This window comes from Gracilinanus agilis, chromosome 1 (genome assembly GCF_016433145.1).
Source record: "Gracilinanus agilis isolate LMUSP501 chromosome 1, AgileGrace, whole genome shotgun sequence".
Lineage (NCBI taxonomy): Eukaryota > Metazoa > Chordata > Mammalia > Didelphimorphia > Didelphidae > Gracilinanus > Gracilinanus agilis.
In genome coordinates, this window is record NC_058130.1 from 789,810,873 (window position 1) to 789,833,964 (window position 23,092).

General features: G+C 37.8%; 1 protein-coding gene across 1 annotated transcript in view; it reads right to left on the reverse strand.

Moving 5' to 3' along the window:
- Positions 1-21,443, reverse strand: part of LOC123230488 (vomeronasal type-2 receptor 26-like) — an 817,179-nt gene extending 795,736 nt beyond the window's left edge. The window contains exons 1-4 of the mRNA XM_044656633.1: positions 21,229-21,443; positions 16,127-16,421; positions 7,939-8,742; positions 3,889-4,116 (exon numbers count right to left, since the gene is read on the reverse strand). Coding sequence (XP_044512568.1) covers positions 3,889-4,116; positions 7,939-8,742; positions 16,127-16,421; positions 21,229-21,443 — 1,542 coding nt within the window. The remainder of the gene's footprint in view (positions 1-3,888; positions 4,117-7,938; positions 8,743-16,126; positions 16,422-21,228) is intronic.
- Positions 21,444-23,092: the final 1,649 nt, after the last annotated feature.

Here is a 23,092-nt window from a genome sequence, read left to right on the forward strand (position 1 = left end):
CTTTCCTTCTTTCCTTTCTTCTGTTCTGTTTGGTTCTTTTCACTTAAATTCTATCTCACATTTCTTTTCTGTAAAATGGACAAAATGCCTCCCTTAGCTGTGAGGATCAAATGACATCTCAATCATAATGTGCTTAGAACAGTTTCTGGTACATAGAAACTGTGATAAAAATATTGACTGTTATTATTGTTATTAATTTCACCCATCCAGATACAGTTTTACTACTTGAGCTTATCCATCTCACTAGTTCCAAAAATCCAGGGTAAATTCCTTCACTTCATACTTGCCCACAACAGTAAACTTCCAGCTGGAATTTGCTTCTTCTATCCTAGCCTTTCTGCCTGGTTGTACCTCTTTCACATGAGATTACACCTTTCAGATCTATCTTCCTCCGAACTTTCTCTTGTAGCATTTATTCAACTGGAAACCTTACATCCCACGAACTTTTCTATCTTCATCCTAATACTCATATACATCTTCATAGGATCACAGATTTAGTCTTAAAATGGATCTTAGATATTATCTAGACCAGTGATGGGCAAACTTTGTAAAGAGGAGGCCAAAGGAAAGGAAATGCTCATCTGTCAGTCTGTTTCTGAGGCAACTCTTTGAAGTTTCATTCATCAGATTAGAGGTAATGTGCACAGGCTGGATAGACCATTTCAGGGGGCCCACATTTGGCCCACAGGCCATAGTTTGCCCATCACTAATCTATACCAATATTTTCATTGGAGAGATGAGGAAATTAAGGGGAGATGACTTGCCCAAGATCATACAGATGATAAGTAGCAGAGACATTATTTGAACTCCAGGCCTCTGACTCTATATTTGCTCTTCTTTTCGCTGAACCACTTTGCCTTTCAAAGATCATAGGAGTCAATATAAAAGGGCTCTGTTAGGCTATTATTTTATAAGTATGGAGAAATTGAGACCTCTGGAAGTTATGTTAAACACAGAGTTACGTGGTTAATAAGTATGTGGACTCGGATTTAAATCATCATTTTTCTGACTCTAGGCCTCGTGCTCTATTCCCTACAGCATAGTACAGTGAATGTGTAATGGAGTATATGAGTGTTTAACCAGGATTACCACCTCTGGTATGCTGAGTCCTTTTTAGGGCTCCTCTTTCACCTCTGGCCACCTGACAATCAACTCTCACATATGGCTCCAAGAAGCTGGAGTACGCACAGGAGCCACACCCTGGTAAACCATCTCAGAAGATGGGCTAACCCAGGTTGAGAATAACTGATGGGTCACAATCCTGTCCATGAGTTCTACAGGGATCTAGTCCAAACATTTTAAAACTTCTCCCACTGGAATGAGTAGATGATAACAGTTTCTTCCAATGACTATGAAGGTGGCAGAAGCTTTGAAGCACTTAGAACTTAGTCAGACATTGAAGATGCCAAGGTCATCTACCATATCCTTTGGCCATCACCAGTCATCCTGACTCTCATGTTGCCACTGGACTTTGAAGACTCTGGAAAAGAGAGTGAGGCTAATGACTTTGTTTAACTCTGCCTCCCTTAAGGTCAATTTATGCACCAGTCTTGACATCATCCTGTGATGTTATTGGTCCTCTTCAAAAATGAAGGATAAACAACACCAACAGTACAATGGAAAAAGCACTGATTCAGAAGACTTGGGTTGAGATACCAACTCTGTTACTTCCTGTGTGACCTTGGGCAAGTCACTTAACCTCACCATGTCTCAGCAGTCACATCCCATTGCTTGATTGTTACTTGATTAATTAAATGAGGGAGTTGAATCAGATGGCCCCTGAAATTCCTCCCTGCACTAAACCTATTATCACACATATTTGTCCAGTTGATTCTTATACCCATGCCATGATGTTCTACATCTGAATGAGACCAAGGACATGAGATCCACACAGAGAAAAAAAAAACCTAATCAGCCCTCCCCCCCCACCCCCCGCCCGTGGATGCATGTCTTGTTACTTTATCGCCAGTATTTCCAAGAATTCTGTGATCCCCAAGAGCCTAATACCAGTCTTTTGTATTTTCAATAGTTTGGTAGGGAAGGTCATTGTGAATACTTACTCATCTGATTGGAAATCTCCTCCTCTGGGCATGGAGAACAGTCAGAGCAGCAGATGGGCTCTCCCTCCCTTGGAGTTTTCCTGAATCCAGGGCTACAACTCTCAGTGTACACAGCATGGGGAGACTGAACAGTGATAAGAGAAGAAAGTGCTTGAAGAATCTGGGCCCTGACAACAGATGGTAATGTAGATTATCTTGTGAGAATTTATGATCTCATGTTGCAGTTAGTCAAGAAATCTTATTTTGTGGAAGACCTAGGGGACGTCTACCTGGCCCATAAAGCAATGAGTATATGCAATAGAATGTTCACTAGACCTGTGTACAAGAGATAAACTTTTTCCCCATTCATCAATTATTAAGAGCTGGTTCTCTCTGGAAACTGGCTCCAGGGGAGAAAGAAGAGAAGAAAGAGAAGGGGTCTGCATGGATGAGAAATTGACAGGGTCGAGGGGGCCATGAATGAGATCACAGATTCCAGTTTATTGAGCATATAGGCCATATATTTATAAGAAATTTTGCACTAGTAACTAAGGAAGCATCATTGGAAGCCAATCGAGGATCATAGAGATTACAACATCTTTAGCCAATCATGAGTTAGGAAGTAGCAAGGAGGAGGAGAAGAAGAAGGAGAAGGAACAGAGGGAGGATGAGGAGAAAGAGGAGAAAAAGGAGAAGGAGGAGGTGTGATTAGGTCATACACAGAATACAAAGGGTTTTTGTTTTTTGCATACATGTGTCTATGGAGAGACAGCTTCAAGTTCTCTTGCCTAAAATAGTGCTAAGCCTTGCAGATTTTGCTTGTCAGAGGAGTTTATCCAGACAGGTAAAACCCACTTGAGGAATGGCTTAACTTATTATCTTGGATCTAACTTTGGCTCCTAACACAGGGCTGTGGTTCTCTTGAAATCTGGCCTTGCCAAGTGATCTCAGAGCAGAAGTTCAGGCCTGCCTTTTTTGCCTTTTTCCTTAGTGGGCCCAAGGTGTCTTTATGGCTTTGTCAAAGAGCAGCAATATGAATAGCTGAGATGTTCCTCTGCCTTTTATTTTAGATTCTTTATCTGAAAAAGGAATTGGCATAACTCAAAAATTCCTTTCAGATATGACATCAAATAATTCTAAATGGATTTTTGCTCATTGTAACAACACTGATTGTGAGAGTGCGAACTACTGACCTACAATAGCTTAATTTTTATCCAAATAAGCAGTAACCATACAGAGTTGAAGAATGTGATGGAGTTGATTTTTCAATGAAAAACAAATAGCAATTTCCACAGTAATTGCCAAGTACGATTTGGTAAATCGAACTGTTTAGGAATATTGAGAAATGCACCAATTTCATAAAAGAAGTAGTCAAGCCCACTGTTCAGTTCCATTAGGCAGAACTTGAAGATGATTGAATGATTTTGCTTTAACCAAAGTCAAGTGATTTTCTCTATAGAAATATGACTATGCATGAATTCATAAAAATAGCCAACATTGGGGGGCAGCTGGGTAGCTCAGTGGATTGAGAGCCAGGCCTAGAGACAGGAGGTCCTGGGTTCAAATCTGGCCTCAGAAACTTCCCAGCTGTGTGACCCTGGGCAAGTCACTTGACCCACCATTGCCTACCCTTACCACTCTTCTGCCTTGGAGCCAATATTCAGTATTGACTCCAAGATGGAAGGTAAGGGTTTAAAAAAAAATAGCCAACATTTGTGTGGGATTTTAACATTTAAAGTGCTCTTTATGTAAATTATCTGAAAATTAAGATATATTTACATGTCTACATAGTTATCCAGCTGATACTTATTCTCATGCCATGGTGTACAGTGCTGAAAATGTTTCTGACCTTTGACTCAAACCAGCTCTGTACTATCTCCTCTTCCCAAATGGTGAAATCTTGACCAAGGGGAGCATTGGGGATAAAGTGTCCCACTTTCACCAGAGTTTCAGTCTCATTTTGGAAGAATAAATACTTCATAATATCATATTGGGCCTCAGAATTTTCTGTGTCATCCACAAACACCTGGTCACCAGCACTGTTGATAAACTGGGTGTTCTTCAAAAAGGAGTGGAGCTGAAAGAGTGAGAAATAGTAGTCACTTCTTGGTGCCCAATGGCAGGGATCCTCCCAAAGCAATCCTTCTGGGCTATACAGGAGATTCTAGGGCACATGACCTGAAGCTTGTGCTCTTGTTTGTTGGTAGTGGGTATAATGCATACATTGGGAACACTTCTAGAAAGCAATATCTATAAGGAGACATGTTCATGTTTTCAGCACCAAGGACAGTGGTTTTATTTACAGCAAACAGTACTTCATTAAACATTCATGAAAATGATATGAATTGAATTCTGAGCAAGGAGGATCCATTCAATCCTTCACATAGTGTTCACAACAACATTCCTCCAGCTAGGCAAAGAAGTCACACAGCTCTCATACTGACGTCTAGCCTATCCTCCCTTCCAGAGTCAGCTCTTCTATCAAATGCTATGGAGAAAACCTGACTCAATGGTAAGGTGGATATATCTCTCTGTATTGGTGGGTTCATTATGTTTCTGAGGGGAACAGGCACAGAGAGTTAAGAGTATGTAGGCCTTTTGTTGGAAGTGGATGCTGCTGACAGAAGGCTTGGTAAAGTCCCCCACCCTATGGGCCAGTGGGACTTTTCTATCCTTGAATGGAATTGTCCTGAACTATTTGCCTTGATTTTCCACACAGACCCAAATAAGTTTGTGATCATTTCTCTGAAAGAAAGTTGATGGTACTCTGGGAGATTTTATCTCATATAGCTAGGTGGCCTAGATGAGAACTTGCTGGACTTTGAAGCAGTAAAGCTTGATTTCAAAACTCCAGATGTTTACTAGGTATATAACTCAGGGAAAGACAAAGAAACTCTGAATCTCACTTTATTCATCTGTAGAATGGGATAATAATAGTTTGCATGTCATATTGCTATAGGGAACAAATGAGATTACAGGAGTAAACTTCCTTGCAAATCTAAAAGTTCTAATGAAATGCTAGTTATGAATAGAGTCATTAGCCAAAGGATCATCAAGGCCACAGAGCAAAACCTTACCTGTGGGTTGGTCTTCACTGCACCCTGTAAATCTGGGAAGGGAGCATCACACTGAGGAATAGATATTAACTCATGGTGGAATAATCTGTTTCCATAGAGGAGAAGGGCTTTAGGAATTTGTTGGGAAATCTGCCAAATTTGTAGACATTGAAAATATTCAGGCAGTTTAATTTACATCTAGATTGGACCCAGAGGTCTTATATGTCCTAAGACATATTGGATCATCTCTTGTTTCTTGGAGACAAGAAACCCAACTTGTAAAGAGAAATCACAAATTTCTCTGGAGCTACTAGAGCAAATTATGGCAATTATGGCAAACATACAATGACATCTGTGCCTACTAACAATTTGGAGAATATTCTAGAGACTTCATGTTGAAATGACATGGGACAGTTAAATGGCTCAGTGGATTGAGAACCATGCCTAGAGACAGGAGGTCCTGAGTTCAGATCTGGCCCTCAGATACTTCCTAGCTGTGTCATCCTGGTCAAGTCATTAAACTCTCATTACTTATCCGTTACTTCTTTTCTGCACTGAAACCAAAATATAAACTATTGATTCTAATATAGTAGGCAAGAATTAAAGAAAAATAAATGACTGTTCAAAGACTGTTCTTTATATTTCAATTTATTTCTTTTAGACACCATATTGCAGCTAGCCTCTCTTCTTTGCTTTGGCCTGAACCTTCCATTATATCTGCTGTCTCCCTGTTCTTGCATTGGCTGTTTCCCTATACAATGTGCTCATTCTACTTTTTAGCTAAGGAAATTTAGACTAGGCATTATCTCATATTTCTCTTGTATTTTTGGTGGTTGATTTTAGAATCCCTAATGTAGATGCATATTAATCCTCTAGAAATCTAATTAAAAATATTAAGAAATGAGTTCTCTGGTGTAACAGTTCTTTCCAGACTCTTTCCTGTAAATGTGTAAAAGGTAAGAGCAAAGACCAAGGTTCCAGGAAATGGATCATAAGTGAAAACCAAACTTAACTCTTGTCTACATAGGAACATTGCCTTCCAACCCTTCTGAAGTGAGTGGTGCCAAGATCCATCTAAGGGCATTGTCCCCCTTTTCAAGCAGGGACTAAGTTGCTGACCAAAAGAAGGAAGTCTTCTCAACCCTTGGGGAGTCCAGTGATAAAGGAATGGATAGAGTAGTGAGTACAAGTAAGTTTTGGTTATTATGAAAGAATCCCATGAAATGCAAATTCATATTTTCAGTTTTTGACACCATAGTTATATTTAAATTATGGTAATTGCTTCTAGTAAATGAAAGATGTATATTTGAATTATGCCACTTCCTCAAGAGATTCTTTATTCACCTTAACCTGGATCTGCTGTATTGTTCCACAGTGTTAACCTCAAACTGTACTTTCACATGTTATGACATTTTTCTTGTTCAAGACTCCTTCAAAATATCACCTGAGATTGTCTAGGGGACAGAGATACCTGAGATCATAGACAGACTATGGCAGTTTGTATATTTCTCTTTCTAGACTAGAATGCTTGGATTTCCAATAATGTTTAATGAAAATGTTTCCAGTAGTCTTGTACCTCAAAATCAAAGTATGGGGTTAGAAATGTTTCCTTCCACTCTTGAGTTATTTAAGTCTCACTTCAGCTACTAGATTCTCTGTGTAACCTTTCCTGACATTCCCCCTCCATGTCAGGGTTTTGCCAACATTAAATGATCTTCTATTTACTTATCATTGTGCTCTTTTATCCTAAGTTTCACAAAGGCTGAGACTTATTTTTTTCATTGTTATACATTGTTCATATTATCCACAGGAACTGTGGTTCCTGTGGAATAGGAGTCAGGAAGACTCAGGTTCAAAATTTCTCTAACACTTCTTTAACTGAGTGTCTTTAAGAGATAAATGAAATAGAAACTATGATCCTCTCCACTGATCACAACCCTTTGCCTTATCCAAGCACTCAGGTTTGTTTCACTGGAATTATTCTTGGATGGTTGACTTTCTTCCACATCCTTAGCCAATCAGTTAACAATCTTGACATTTCTTCCTCGACACATCAACCCTTACGTCCTTCCCCCTTTATGGTAGCTCCCCATTATCTTTACAATAAAATATGAATTTTTCTTTTGAACTTTTAAAACACTTTACAACCTGACCCCAACTAATCTTTCCTGTATCATTTGATGTGACTCCTCTTGCACTCTGCTCTCCCAACAAGCTGCACCCCCATTTTGAACACAAGACATTTTGTCTCCCATCTCAAGTCCTTTGTAAAGGCCTCCTCCACTTCCTCCACACAGAATCTCATCCCTCCCATGTTTCAATCCCACATCTCCTTCTCTATAACACTTTTTTTTAAACCCTCACCTTCCATCTTGGAATCAATACTGTGTATTGGCTCCAAGACAGAAGAGTGGTAAAGGTAGGCAATGGGGGTCAAGTGACTTGCCCAGGGTCACACAGCTGGAAAGTGTCTGAGGCCAGATTTGAACCTAGGACCTCCCATCTCTCGGCCTGGCTCTCAATCCACTGAGCTACCCAGCTGCCCCTCCATAACACTTTTGGTGATCTCTTCCCCCTCTAAACAATTAGTGCCCTGCCTGCCTTACTATTATCTTGTCATAATTATTTTATTCTTTTTCTTTATATCTGTAGCACTTAAGCCCAAAAAATATTTGTGGATTCATTAATGGATTCATAGGAAAACTCAAAGATTATGTGTTATATAAAAATTATGAACTGAATTGTGGGAGGAACCTTCCATACTGATGAAATGACAGGTTTTTGATGCATATATGTCCATTACCTATCATAGTAACAGGCATTTAATCAGCACTTAATGTTACCTGCCATGGCTGAGGAGTCCAGCTTTCTCCATCTCTTATAGATTTTCTTTCTGATGTCATCAGGAGCATGTCATGGAGGGCCCAGGCCACAGCATACACAGCATTGTAGATGGTGTAAGTCAGACTAGTCATAGTCATGTCAAAGAAACGCAGAGATAGAGCCTCCAAGGAGGCATTTGAGGAACATTCCTTTTGGTCCTGATTTTCAAGTTTCTCTTGACCTTTGAATGCAGAGCACCAGAACTCCTTAAGCAAAATGTCCTTTGGATATTTTTCTGGGTTCACGGTCCTGAGAAAGGTTTTGAAACCTGGCACATCTTTTGTCATCTGTGAAAATGAAAGTGCCCCATGGAAACTGTAGCCATCATTCCATTGGGGTCTCATGGTGATATCCAAATGATATGTAGAGATCCAGACCTTCCATAGGAAGAAATAAAAAGGCTGTGAATATCTAAGGATCATAAGTGAATCTGTGTCACCATGAATGACAATGACTTTGACTGAGGATTGCATAATACGTGGCACAAACGTATCCTGAGATTCTGTGTGTCTTCTTTCACTGACTGGGATCTTCTCAGCATAGGCCAGACAGATGTCATGCTTAATCATGTCCCCTCTTAAGTTCCAGAGGAATTCCTCACCTCTCATATCATCTGTGGTCACCAGACCTACCCATGTCCATTCAAAATGTACCATTAATTGAACCATACCATGGTGCAAAGAGGAGTCACTGTGGGCAAGCTGGTAGAGAAAAGGAAACTGACTCTTGTCACTCAAGATAGAATCAAAAGGACCGTAGCTGATCTGGATGTGAAAGAAAAATGGGACATTTTGATTTCTGCATCTTTGATATTGTTGAAGAAATCTCAACAAAGTACAAACTAGCAGCAAGCTATTTTGTGTTAGAAGAAAGGTGGTGGTTGAAAAATTCTCTGCTTATGGTTATGATGATATCAAAACTAATTTATGTATGCAGTGCCATATTACCGAGAAATATTTCATCTATGTAGAAAAACAATAATTAATCTCACCTAGAAGTATAAAATATCAACAATCTCCAGGGAAATAACACAAATAAATGTGGGAAGGACCAAAGAGTAAAAGATATAAAACTTTGCGGCAAAGCAGTAATCCTTGAAGCAATTTAGTGTTATCTAAGAAATCTAGGTTAGACATTGGAATGGATGAACTACATGACATACTGAAGCAAATGGTGATAGAAGCCTAATGTTTGATAAACCTAGGACCTCAGCCACTAGGGATAAGAACTCACTCTTTAAGAAAAACTACTGGGAAAACTGGAAAACAGACTGGCAGTAACAAGGTATAGGCCAAAACCTTACACATGCACCAAGAAAACCTGTAAATGGGTACATACCTTAGACACAAAGTATGAAATAAACAAATTTGAGGCACAAAGAGAAAAACAGTTTTCAGATCTATGGATATGGAAAGAATGACTAACCAGAGAATAAAGAGGATAACAGGAAATAAAATGAACAATTTTAACTATATGCAATTAAAGTTTTTGAAGAAACAATAGAAAGTCAGATAAAATTAGAAGGGAAATATATAAATGATTGGGAAATCTATGAAGCAAGTTCCTTGGATAAAAGTCTAATTTTCAAGATATCCAAGAAGTGGATTCACCTTTATAAGAATAATATTAATTCTCCAACTGATAAATAATGAAAAGATACAAACAGTTATCAAAAAGGGCATGTGAAACAGTCTTTTATCTTAGGAATAATTAGAGACATATAAATGAAAGCATCAGTGAGGTTCCACCTCACACCTACCTGATTGGTAAGGATAACAATGAAAGAAAATGGCAAATGTTGGAAAGACTATATATTTCTACACAAGAAGATGCTACTTTTGACTCCCAGGAACTTTATTATTATCAGTGCAGTTAGAAGTCATCTACATTGATAGAAGGCATGAGTGTAAGTTGTCTATAATGAGATGATAAAAAATACAAATTAGATGAGAAAGAGGGAGGCAGTGGCATAAGGGGAAAGAAGAGCTAGAATGGGGTAAATTACTTCATATAAGAGGTGCAAAGGAAGAGCTTTTACAATGGAGGTGAAGTTGGGGGTGGTGGGAAACATTTGAACCTTTCATCAGAATTGGGTCAAACATACAAACTCAATTGCATAAAGAAATCTATCTTGACTTACAGGGAAATAGCAAAGGAGAATAATGAGAAAAGGGAAGCTAATAAAATGGAGGATGGGGGCAGCTGGGTAGCTCAGTGGATTGAGAGCCAGGCCTAGAGATGGGAGGTCCTAGGTTCAAATCTGGCCTCAGACACTTCCCAGCTGTGTGACCCTGGGCAAGTCACTTGACCCCCATTGCCTACCCTTACCACTCTTCTGCCTTGGAGCCAATACACAGTATCGACTTCAAGACAGAAGGTAAATGTTTAAAAAAAATGGATGACAGATTTGCAGAGGTGGTATTTACAAGCAAAACACTTTAAAAAAAGGGACAGGATAAAAGAATACAGAGACAAAGGGAATAGCAAACAGACAAAAAATTGGATGGAAGGAAATACACAGTTAGAAACCATACCTGTGAATATGAATGTATTTCCATACAATGGAAATAGATAGCAGAGTAGATAATTTTAAAATCCCAGAACTGAACAATATGTTGTTTACAAGAAACACACTTGAAGAAGAGTAATACACACAGAATAAAGGTAAGGGCTGGAGCAGAATCTATTATGCTTCATGTGAAGTATGAAAAAAACCAAGGTTGAAATCATGATCTCAGAAAATGTAAAATCAAAAATAGATCTAATTAAAAGAGATAAAGAAGGAAAATAGACCTTGACAAAAGGTAGCATAAGCAAAGAAGTAATATTGATACTAAACACATATGTACCAAATGTTATAGTATCTAAATTTTGAAAGAAATTAAATCAGTTATAGGAGGAAATAGACAGAAAACTTATACTAGTGGAAGACCTCAATTTTTCTCACTGAGAATTAGATAAATCTAACCAAAACATAAACAAGAAAAAAAGTATAGGAGATAAATAGATCTTTAGGAAAGTTAGATATGATAGATAAAATAGTTTCTCTCTGTAGAAAAGTGAATTGGACTAGAAAGGAATATATATTTTTTCTGAGCAGTATATAGCCCCTGCAAAAATTGACCATTTATTAGGGCATGAAAATCTTGTAACCAAGTGCAGAAAAGCAGAATAATTTAAAAAATTATTCATTTAGAATATTTTTTCCATGGTTACACGATTCAAGATTTTTCCCATCCCTCTTTTCTCCCCAGTCCCAGAGCTGACAAGCAATTCCAACATCCACCTATTTATATATTATACATATTTGCAATAGAGTGATCTTTTAAAGCCAATACCCCAATCACAGACCCATTGAACCACGTGACCGATCATATGTTTTTCTTCTGCAAGAAAAACTGAAGCATTAAATGCATTCATTTCAGATTATAATGCAATAAAAATTATATTGAACAAAGATCTGTGGAAAGTGATATTTAAAATTAATTGAAAAGTATATAATAGAATCCTGAAAACCAGGAAGGTCAAAGAACAAATTCTGTGAAGTTGCGGGATATTAATTAAACCAACAGAAATCATAAGAATTTCTATATGTCGCCAACAAAGTAAAGGAGCAAGAAATAGAAAAGGAAATTCTTTTGGAAATAACTGTACACTATATAAGTACCTGGAGGTGGGTATCTGCCATGAAAAGCCCTGGAACTATATGAATAAAAAGACACTTTTTGCATGAAGTCAGATCTAAACAATTTTAAATATTAATAGCTTTTCAGTAGCTGAGCAAATATAATGAAATCATGATTCTACCAAAATATTACTTATTTAATACCATACCAATGAAACTAATAAATTATTTTAAGAAGCTAAAAAAATAAAATTAATTTAGAAGAACAAAAATTAATATCAAGGAATGAATGAAAAAATGTGCTGAAAGGTGACTTAGCAGATCTCAAACTGTATTACAAAGTGGTAATCATCAAAGCAGTCTTTTATTGGCTAAGAAACAGAGTGGTGGATCAGTGTAATAGATGATGTACACAATAAACAGTAGTACTAATCTAGTGTTTGATAAACCCCCAAATCCAAAATTTTGGAACAAGAAATCACTGTTCCAAAAATTGCTGGGAAAACTGGAAAGCTGTTTGGCAGAAACTAGGCATAGACCTACATTCAAGCATTTCCAAGATAAGGTTAAAGTGGGTACCTGATTTAGATATAAATGGTTATACACTAAGCAAATTAGGGGATTATGGAATATTTCTCCTATCAGATCTAAAGAATAAGGAAGAACTCATGACCAAAGAAGAGATAGCATGGAATGTAAAATATATTTTTTGATTACATTAAATTAAAAAGGGTCTGTACAGTCAAAATCAATTCAGCCAAGATTAAAAGGAAAACAAAATTGGGACAAAAATTTTATAACAAATTTCTCTGAAAAAGGCCTCATTTCTCAAATATATAGAGAACTGAGCCAAATTTATAAGAATAGAAAGCATTCTCCAATTGATAAATGGTCAAAGGATATGAACAGGTAATTTTCAGATGAAGACATCTAAGCTATTTATATTCATATGAAAAAATTCTTTGAATAGCTTTTGATTAGAGAAATGTAAATTAAAGCATCATGTCACACCTGTTGGATTGGTTAATATGGCAGAAATGGAAAATGATCAATATTGGAGGGGAAGTGGGAAAATGGAGACACCAAATCTCTTTTGATTGAGTTGTAAACTCATTCAACCTTTCTGAAGAGCAATTTGGACTGGTACCCAAAGGGTTATGAAACCATGCATATCCTTTGATTCAGAAATACCACTATTAGGTCTATATCCCAAAGATATTTTTAAAAAAGGAAAACTACTTGTATATACAAAAATATTTATAGTAGCTCTTTGAGTAGAGGTAAAGAATTGGAAATTGAGTGGATGCCCATCAGTTGGGGAACGGATGAACAAGATATGGTATATGATTGTGATGAAACACTATTTTGCTATAAAAATAATGAGCTTTATGCTTTCAGAAAAGACCTGAAATGGCTTACATAACTGTTACAAAGTGAAGTGAGCAGAACTAAGAGTCCCTTGTATACAGTAACAGCAATATTGTAAGGTAATCAACTGTTAATAACAGCTATTTTCAACAACACAGAGATCCAAGACAATTTGGAATTTCCTATGATAAAAAATGCTAATCAGCTCCAGAGAATACTGATGGAGCCTGAATGTGGACAGAAGCAAAAATAAAAAAAATTAATTTTTCTTGTTTTTTATTTCCTTTGGACTATGTTTTCTTTGGCAACAGGACTAATATGTAAATATGTTTTTATGACTTCACATATATAATTTATATAAAATTGATTACTTTCTCAGGAAGGGGCTAAGGGAGAGAAGAATTTGATCAAAAATTTTAAAAAGGATCTAAATATTGCTTTAACAAAAATTGCTTTTACAAATTATATGAAAATATTTTAAAAAAGAAAATGGGGCTCACTATTCCCCTGTCTCTAAATTCCTTCATACTTTCCTTTTTCTCTTAATGTCAACCATTTACTCCTCCCTGACACTAATGTTCATAACCTCATAATCATCTTTGACTAGATCCTTTCCTTTAATCCTCTCTATATGCTATTAGTGGACAAGCCTTGTCAGTTCTCCCTTCATCACATTTCAGATTTACTTATACAGCCCTAGCCTGTCTCCTGACCTTTAGTCTTGCATCTCCCATTGATTATTAGACATTGTGAACTAAATTTCTCATAACCATCTTAAATCCAATAGATCTCAAATTGAACTCAATAGCTGCCCTTCAAAAACAAACTCCCCTCCTTATTCCTTTTCCTTTTCCTGAATTTGCCTTATTGTTGAGGATGCCAACATCCTCTTAGTCACCATGACTTTAAACCTAGGTTTCATTTTGGATTTGTCACTTTCTCACTCCTCCACCTTTCCATATCTAATCTGTTGTCAAGTCTTGTAGATTCTAATATCGCGATATCTTCTGTATACTTTCCTCTAACACTGCTAGCACTCTAGTAGAGATGCTCATTACCTCACATGGATTCTATTTGAATAGCCTTCTAGTTGGTCTCTCTGCTTCAGGACTGCCCATTCAATTCCATCCTCTGAGTAGTGGTCAAATATTCCTAAATACAGATCTAACTATTGGGAGAAATTGTTTTTAATATACTGTATTATTATTTCACATCAGGGTTCTACATTTATGATGAATCCAAATCAGTTCCTGTATATTAGGGAGAATTCTTCATTCTGACTAGAGGTTTTTTCATTCTCCTACTCCCAAAGAATATGGCACTTTCATAGACTCTGGCTGAGGAAAGTTCTGTGATGATGCTTTTCTGGTGTATGAGCTGTTATGAGTAAGATTAGATTAGCTGGTTATTAGGTATTGATTATATATTGATTAGGAAGTACCTAGCAGGAAGGAGCTGGAGCTGGGATTTCCAGGTTGGAATGAAGGAGGAGGAAGTCTATCTGTGCTGGGAGTGTGGACTCCATTAGTGGTGGGCAAAACTGTTGCCAGCGTGGGAGACCTCAGAGCAAAGGACACCCTGCTTCCTAATTTCCCTTGGGATCCTGTGTGGTGTGGCATCTAAGAAAAGGACAAATCTACAGAGCCAAGAGAGGAGGAGAAGTTTGAAACCTGGAGGACAGTGCTTCAAGCAGAACCCTCTCTACCTGGTACCTGAGATCATCTTGACTCCTGGCATCCAGAGATCATCATTGGATTGCAGTGAGAATCCCAAAGCCACAAAAGCCCTAGCTGTACTCAAGCCTGGCAGGTTCCAGGTTTGAGGCAGAAACCAAGAGACTCCATTTATAGCTCCTTGGGCCCTGTTAGTTTAGATCACTTAGATAAGAGTAGAATAAGTCCTCCCATTGCCCTGTGGTTTTATCCCTTAGATTTTAAGTATAGAAATCCTTTCCCACCTTTTAGTCTAACATAATTAAAGCTGTTAAGTCCCTTTTACCTTGTTAGCCTGTTACTATACTCTGGTCTAGTGGAAGCTGGGTGACAGTTAAGATCAACTGCCATTCCTGTGGAGATCCAATAAAACTCTGTGGTCTCTTCACCCTGGTCCAGTCTCTCATAAATCCTAGAGTGTGTTCCCACAAAACACTTAGTTCATTATAATAACTCTGGTGACCCCATTACCTTACTTATATTTTCCTACAGAGCAAAACTTTACCTATCAGTTTGGAGAAGAAGTGAGGATCTGATCGACCACCTCCTAATTAGCGGATTACCAGTTAGCGCTGTCTTTGGTGTGTTAGAGGGAGAAGTTGAATGATGAGCTTCCCAAAATGTATAGAGGTACATGGACCAGAAGTTTCCATTTGTCTTATGATGTTTGAGAGTCATTTAATCATAATTAGGATATCTTGACTGGCCAAATAATAAATTATTTTAAAATTAAGAAATACTGCCTCTAGAATTTCAATTACTGCACTATACTCTTTAGTCAATTAACCCCAGTGGCTTCCTATTACCTCTAAGGTCAAATACAGAATGCTCTGGCATTTTAAAGCGCTTTATAACCTGATCTTTTCCTACAATTCGTTGCTTCTTACATTTAATTCCATTTCACATACTCTACAGTGAGCAACATTCATTTCTTTTCTGTCTGTTCCCAAAGGCCCACCCTCCATCCATCTTTATCTTCATGTCTTTTTACTGGCTGACTGTCCAACCTAGAATGATTTCCCTTCTTATTTCTACTTTCTAGCTTCTTTCATATCTCATCTAAAATCTCACTTTCTATAAGAGGTCATCCTTGACCCCTTTAAATGTATTGCCTTCTCCCTGAGATTATTTCTAATTTATCCCATAAAAATCTTATAGTTGTTGTATCCCTTCTTGGACTGTGATCTCAATGAATGCAAGCACTATTTCCATATTTCTTTCTCCAGGGCCTAGCACATTGTATTTACATGCTTCTTGTTTTGCCCCCTTATTTTCCACTTACGTGAGTCTAGCTTATCTCTAGTACCCATAGGCATGCGAAAAATTGAACAAAAATTCTATCATCAGTCCATAATCTGGTCATTCCTGAAGGATAAATCTACTGTTCCCAAGACTAAGAAGTTTGAGAAAGGTACAGAAGGTGGTAGTTTCAGTATCCCCCACCTGTGGAACCTTGTAGAGGTCGAGCAGTGTCCCCATCTGGACAGACAGAGCTGATGTGGCTCCTCCAATGACAACCACAGACTTCTCCTGCCCCCTGAATCTGTAGTTAGGGACAAGCTGGCTCTGCCCAGACAGCCAACGCAGGGAGGTCTCCAAAGTTCTCTCATCACTGTGGTAGGCATTGTAGAGGTGGAATCCCAGAGAAGAAATATTTAGTAACAGATTTGGGTCCTTGTTGATCTCCTCCACAGCAAATACCAGGGCCAGGGCCTGCTGGTAATTTTTATGTAGCCACCTGAAGGACAGAGAGAACAACAGACAAGAACAAAGTATTCAAAGATGATCCATTAGAATCAAGCAATGATATGTGTCAGGCACTGTGTGGAATACTGGGAATACAAGGAATCATTCTCTGCCTCAAGGAACTTCCATCTAAAAAAAATCAACCTATGGATAAATATGATATACAAGAGTTGTTCAGAATAGATGGGAAGTAACCGTAGGGGTGAAGGCACTAGAAGTGGGTTTGGGAGGGAAAATTAAGAAAAGCACCTTTCTGGAAGATATCTTTTCATCATAATCTCATAGAAATCCAATCAGTACAAAGCCATGGAAATGGACGCATGTAAGGAACATCAAGTAAAGCATTATTGATGGATTGTAGAATCCGTGGGGTGGGGAGTGGTGGAGAAACATTCAAGAAGATTGGAAATATGATAAGGACTGAGATTTGGAGAGATTTTGATTCCTTTTTTTCTTTTTTTTTTTTTTTAAATTACATGTCAGAGACAAAATTTGACAGTTATTTTCTGACAGTTTCTGATTCAGAATTTCTCCCTTCCTCCTACCCCTAACCCAGGCAGTACATAGTCTGATATAGATTATACCAGTGAATTCATGCCATATGGATTTGCACTCAGAAGCAATAAAAACTCATAAAAGAAATAAAATGCAACATTGTGTTTTGATCAGCAATAGGTTTCTAATAGCTCCTTTTTTGACTGTGGAGAACATTTTTCATCATGAATCTCTTATGGTTATTTTGGAAACTTGCTTTGCTGATAATGTTTTAGTCCACAGTTGATTATCATACAGTATTTCTATTACTGTATGCATTGTTCTCCTGGTTCTGCTCACTTCATTTTGCATCACTTAATACTCTTTCCAGGTTTTTCTGAACTCATCCTGTTTGTTATTTCTTATGGCACAATAGTATTCCATCACAACCATGTACCACAATTTATTTGGTCATTCCCCAAGTGATGGATACCCTTAAGTTTCTCATTATTTGCCAATACACAAAGGGCTGCTAAAATAGTTTTGTATAGATAAGTCCTTTTTCATTATCTCTGAACTCTTTGGGATATAAAACCAGTAGTGGTATTTCTGGGTCAAAGGGTATGCATAGATTAATAGCTCTTTGAACATGGTTCTATACTGCTTTCCAGAATGGTTATATCAATTCATAGTACCACAACAATGTATTACTGTCCCAATTTTCCCATATCTCCTCCAACTGTTATCATTTTCCTTTGTGGTCATGTTAGTCAATCTGGGATGTGTTTTAATTTATACTTCTCTAATCAATAGTGATTTTGGAGCATTTGTTCATATGACATTAAAACAATTCTTCATCTAACAGCTGTCTATTCATATTCTGTGATTATCAATTGGGGAATACTTGACATTTTTTATAAACCAATTCTCTCTATATTTGAGAGATTAGGCTTTTTCTTAGAGTCATCTAATGCTTGATAACCCAAAGACACAAACTTGGGGTGGGAGGGAAAGAAATCACTATTTGACCAAAAAAACTGTTGTTTGTCAGCAGTTTGGGGAAAACTATGGTAGAAACTAGGCATAGATCAACATCTCACACCATATACAAAAATAGAGTTGAAATGGATACTTGATCTCAAAAGAAAGGATAACAGCATGAACAAATTAGGGAAACATGAAAAGTTTATCTGCCAGACTTTTGGATAAAGGAAGAAATTAAGACCAAAGAAGACCTAGAAAACATTAAAAAAATGGAACACATAATTTTGTTTACATTAAATTAAAAAGTTTTTATATAAACAGAACAAGTGCAACCAAAATTAGAAAGGAAACAACAAATTGGGGAAAAATTTATAAGAAGTGTATCTGACAACAACCTAATCTCTCAGATACATAGAGATTTTGATTTAAAGAGATGTGTTTATATTTCATCTTTGAAGTTATTAGGGAGCCACTGGGATTCACTGAGAAGGGGGATATGGTCAGCTTGTATTTTGGTAATAATACTTTGGTTGTTAAGTGCAGATAGGTAAATTAGTCAATAAATATTTATATTGAGTTTCAACTACATTCTAGGTACCGTGACAAGTACAGGACATACAAAGAAAGTCCAGAGACAGTGCCTGCTCTCAAGAAATTTATTCTCTAATGGAGGAAACAACATGTAAATAACTATTTGCAGATAAACTACATACAGAACAAATACAGAAGTATATACTCAATACACTTTATTTCAGTATGGAGACCAATGAAGAGGTTCTTGAAGTGGCTGTTTTTTGTACTCAGAGAGGACCAAAATAAGGTTGCTTTGTTGGGGTCAATGAACAGTGTGTCTGATTGGCTGGTCAGACCAATAGGAGCTCAGAAAACTGTACTACAGGTTAGGCACAAATAAGCCTTCTGATCATTTGGGATAGAAATCCCTCTTTTTAAAAACCCTTACTTTCCATCTTAGAAACAGTACTATGTACTGATTCCAAGGTAGATGAACAGTAAGGGTTAGGTCATGGAGGTAAAGAGACTTGCTCAGGATGCCATATCTAAAAAGTGTCTGAGGTCATATTTGAACCCAGAACCTTTAGGCCAGGATTTCAATCTACTGAACTACTGAGCTGTGGCCCCTTCCTCCCCCTCAACAGAAATGTTTCTAAATTTGTGCATCTCATGTTTCTTTTGAACTACTGCAATTCTGCTTTGATTATAGAGAACAACAGCTCTTTGATGCCAACATATCACATACTGTGGTGAAATGCCACTGTTTCCCATGTCTCACAACTGAGGCCAGAGTTCTTCAGAGAGACTTTGAGAGGGTCCTTGTAGTATTACTTCTGAACTCCATTTGAGTTCTTGCCTTCTGTGATTTTTCCAGAAAAAGAATCTCAGGAAAATGCATATTTGGCATTTGAACAACTTGATTAGCCCATTGGAGTTGAACTCTCTGCAACAGAGCCTGAGAGGTTGGAAGTTCAGCCTGAAAAAGAACCTCAATGCCCAACACCTATTCTTTTCAGGTGATCTTCAGAATATTCCTAAAAATTCAAATGGAAATGATGAATCTCCAGTCTCTGTACCTTTGAACTGGCAGTCTCATATCCCTGGAATATATCCCAGCCTCACTTCCACTTCATAGGGTCATTTTCTTCATTTAAGACACAGGTCAAGGTAAAATGTGCACATCTTCATGGAGCTTTTCCTAATCCTAATTTTCCCAACTACTTGTGCTTCCCTTCAGAATGAATGTATAGAGTTCCAGGTCTAGAGTTACTAAGAACTGAGTTCAAATTTGACCTTAGATGAGTTGTGTGATGCTGGGCAAGTTACTTACCCATGTTTGCCTCAGTTTCTTTATCCATAAAATTGGCTGGAGAATGAAATGGAAAACCATTCCAGTACCATTGCCAAGAAAACTTCAAATGGAGTAAATACTTTAAAATGACTAAAATACTTGAACAACAACACTATATTTATAAAGATTAATTTGTTCCCTATCTTTAATATATAATTGTTGTCTCCATTAAACTCTGGTGAGTTAGGATGGCTTATTTATTTATTTATTTATTTTCTTATATCCTTAGCTGCTCCTAGAACAGTGCCTGATGCACAAGACTCTTAACACACACTTGATGATTAATTGATTCTCACCATTCCTATTTTCTTGTTCCTTTTAATTAGAATTTCTATTAGACCGAGTTTCCCTACCCATTTATCACCTCTGACCTCCCCTTACCTACAACTCAATCAAAATATAGATTTTTCAGGAACATTTTAAAAAGTCATCATGTGTGGAAGAGGCTGTACCCTCCATCCCTAGTAATCTACTAGAATCAACTCTGAGCAGTAGGTGAAAAATAAACTTAAAAGGGAAGGAAGGAGAATGTTAAAAGAGATTGAAACAATATAATTAACTGTAATAAACAGACCTTTTTCCATATCCTGACTGTTGAATGAAGATCTTTCTCGTGAGCAGAGAAAAGTAGATAACAGGGGAAAGCCAGAAATAGAGAGTAATAAATGGATGAGGGGAGAGAAAGGTAGTCACAGACACATAGATACAGGGACCCAGAAGGAGAGGTCCAATCTTCCATTGACCATTTTTACAAATTTTCCACTCACACTCAATTTCAGTGTCCTAGCTACATCTATCTATCTATCTATCTATCTATCTATCTATCTATCTATCTATCTATCTATCAACTCTNATCTATCTATCTATCTATCTATCTATCTATCTATCTATCTATCTATCAACTCTAGGACTCCCAAGCTATTTCACTACCACACTGCAAGAACAAGAACCCTGGAGAAGGGTCTGGATTTGCAAAGCCAAAACTCTGGTTCCAGAAGGAATATTCTTGTCTATTTTTCTTTTGAATTTCCATTTCTACACTTTAAATCTTTGCTGTAGTATCCTTATTTTCCCCATGGCAGAAAAATCAGAACAAAACATTAAATTGTTCTATCCACAGAGCCAGTAAGTGCTTCATGAGGCCTGAACATGATAGGAGATGCCTCACTAAATCCCTGGAATGTAGGTGCTACTTAACAGAAGAAGAAACTGAGATCCAGAGAAGGTAATACTAATAGTAATAACTAGTGTTTCTATAGCTTGTAAAGCCTTTTACATATATTATCTCATTTGAGCCTCAAAAATACTCTGGAGGTAGGAGATATTGTCATCTCCATTTCATAGGGTAAAGAAACATACCATCTCTCTCTTAGAGAGAATGTTAGAGACAACAGGAAAGGGCCCCTTCTCTCTGGACCCTTTTGCAATCATTATAGTGAAAAAGAACCCTTTATCAGATATTTAGACAGGCACTTACTTGTAATCCCTACAGCCACTGTCAGGATGGCTCCCAAAGAGTCCTGCTCCTTTGGCACTGCTAACTTTGACTGAATACAGGGGGAGAAAAGTCCCAATCACCAAGTCTCCATCTTTGGAGAGGCTGGGACTGGTTTTTGGGAAACAAGGGGACTTCTTGGTTTGAGGCACAGAAGGTGAGTGCTGTGGAAGCATTACCAGGAGGACAGGAATCATCTGGTAAAATTTTTTCTGAATGTCTAGCAGCATCACTCTGAACATGAATTAGTCTCAAACCTGGTGGGAGTTTACTAGTGGCTGGCACTTGCCCAAGAGCACTACCTTAGGTCTTATTCTGATGGGGAACTATCCAGCAGATGAACAATCACCTCCTTGTGCCAAGATCTACTCTGTATGTTTGAATGGGAGTCAGGCCTGTGATTGGGGCACTGATGGAAGGAGATAGTTAAGCATCACTGTTTCTTAGATTTGACATTCTCTCTTAATGCTCTTGCTTCTAAGAGTGGATAGGTGACTGACTTTTACCTTGCATCAATCCCCACCCTCCACCAGGGAGAAGCTCTTGGGATTATCTTTGCCCGAAGCATTTCTAGCTCTGCCCATGAGACTAAAGGGAGAACCAAAATGGAAGTGGAAAAATATGTTTTGGAAACTGTTTCCATGTTCCTAGCAGAGCTCATGGGACCAAAGAAACTTTGAATTTCTTAGGATGCTTATTTTCCATGTTTCTTATGTTTTTTTCTACCTCAGTGGCTGATCCATGTGTTTCCCTATATCAGCAAGGGGCTATAATGACTCTGGGGCTGACAAATGTTACATCCATCAATGTTTTCTCTGATGTGATGCTGGACTTCAGACAGGAGTAAGTGTGAGGTGTTGACATCACAAACTTTCAGTGATGTCAGGCCAACAGCCTACAAACTTTGGTCTTGATGTACTCACACTTGTTATAACAACAACAACAAGAAGACATATAGCACTTTAAGCCTTACAAAGCACTGGATGTATTATCTCATTTAATTCTCATCATCACTTGTGAAGTAGGTACTATTATTGTCCCCATTTCATGGATGAGGAAATAGAATCACAAAGCTAGTAAATATCTGAAGCAAGATTTGAACTTAAGTATTCCTGACCCCAAGTCTAATGACATTATTCATGATCCCACCTGTATGGCTCTTTGGCTATCCTTTGGCTCTGCAGTCTTAGCTTGGCACAACACTGGATCCAGAGTGACCCTTTCTAGGTGCTGACTTTAACCATGAATTACTGACAAGTCTTTTTTTCCCATCCCAAATGCCCCATCTCAATAACTGAGTAGAATTTCAGAGATGAAAGGATCTTCTAAGGTTATCAAGTCTTGCCTGTGTACAGAATGACCTGGTAAACCTAAAGATGTCAGGGCCTACCAACTAGCTTGAAAATGAGGTGAACCTCAAAATGCCAGCACCCCAAAAGTTTTGGTTCTCCTATTCCCTCTTCCTTAAGTATTCTTACTCACAGTTGATGATATCAATAGTAAAGAACCAGGAAACCTTTAGAAGTAGTCAGGATTCCTTCCATACCAGTGATGACTCAGGAAATGTTCACAAAGTCCTCAAAACCTCAAGGACTTTGCTGTCACTAAGAGGACTTTCCTAGCAATCAGTGATGTTCTTCTCTCCAAAGAATTAACAGTGTGATCCAAACCAGATTCAAATCTATTCAGCTTAGATGAGACCCTCAGAGCAAAACCAAAAGCTGCCTGGACCTGGTCAGTAACCAAATCCAACTGACTTCCAGCTCCCTGAGTCTTCTCATCTGCCAGCATAAGAATTTCATCTGTATGCCCCATGTTCCAAACTCCTGGTCATACCTGTCACTCT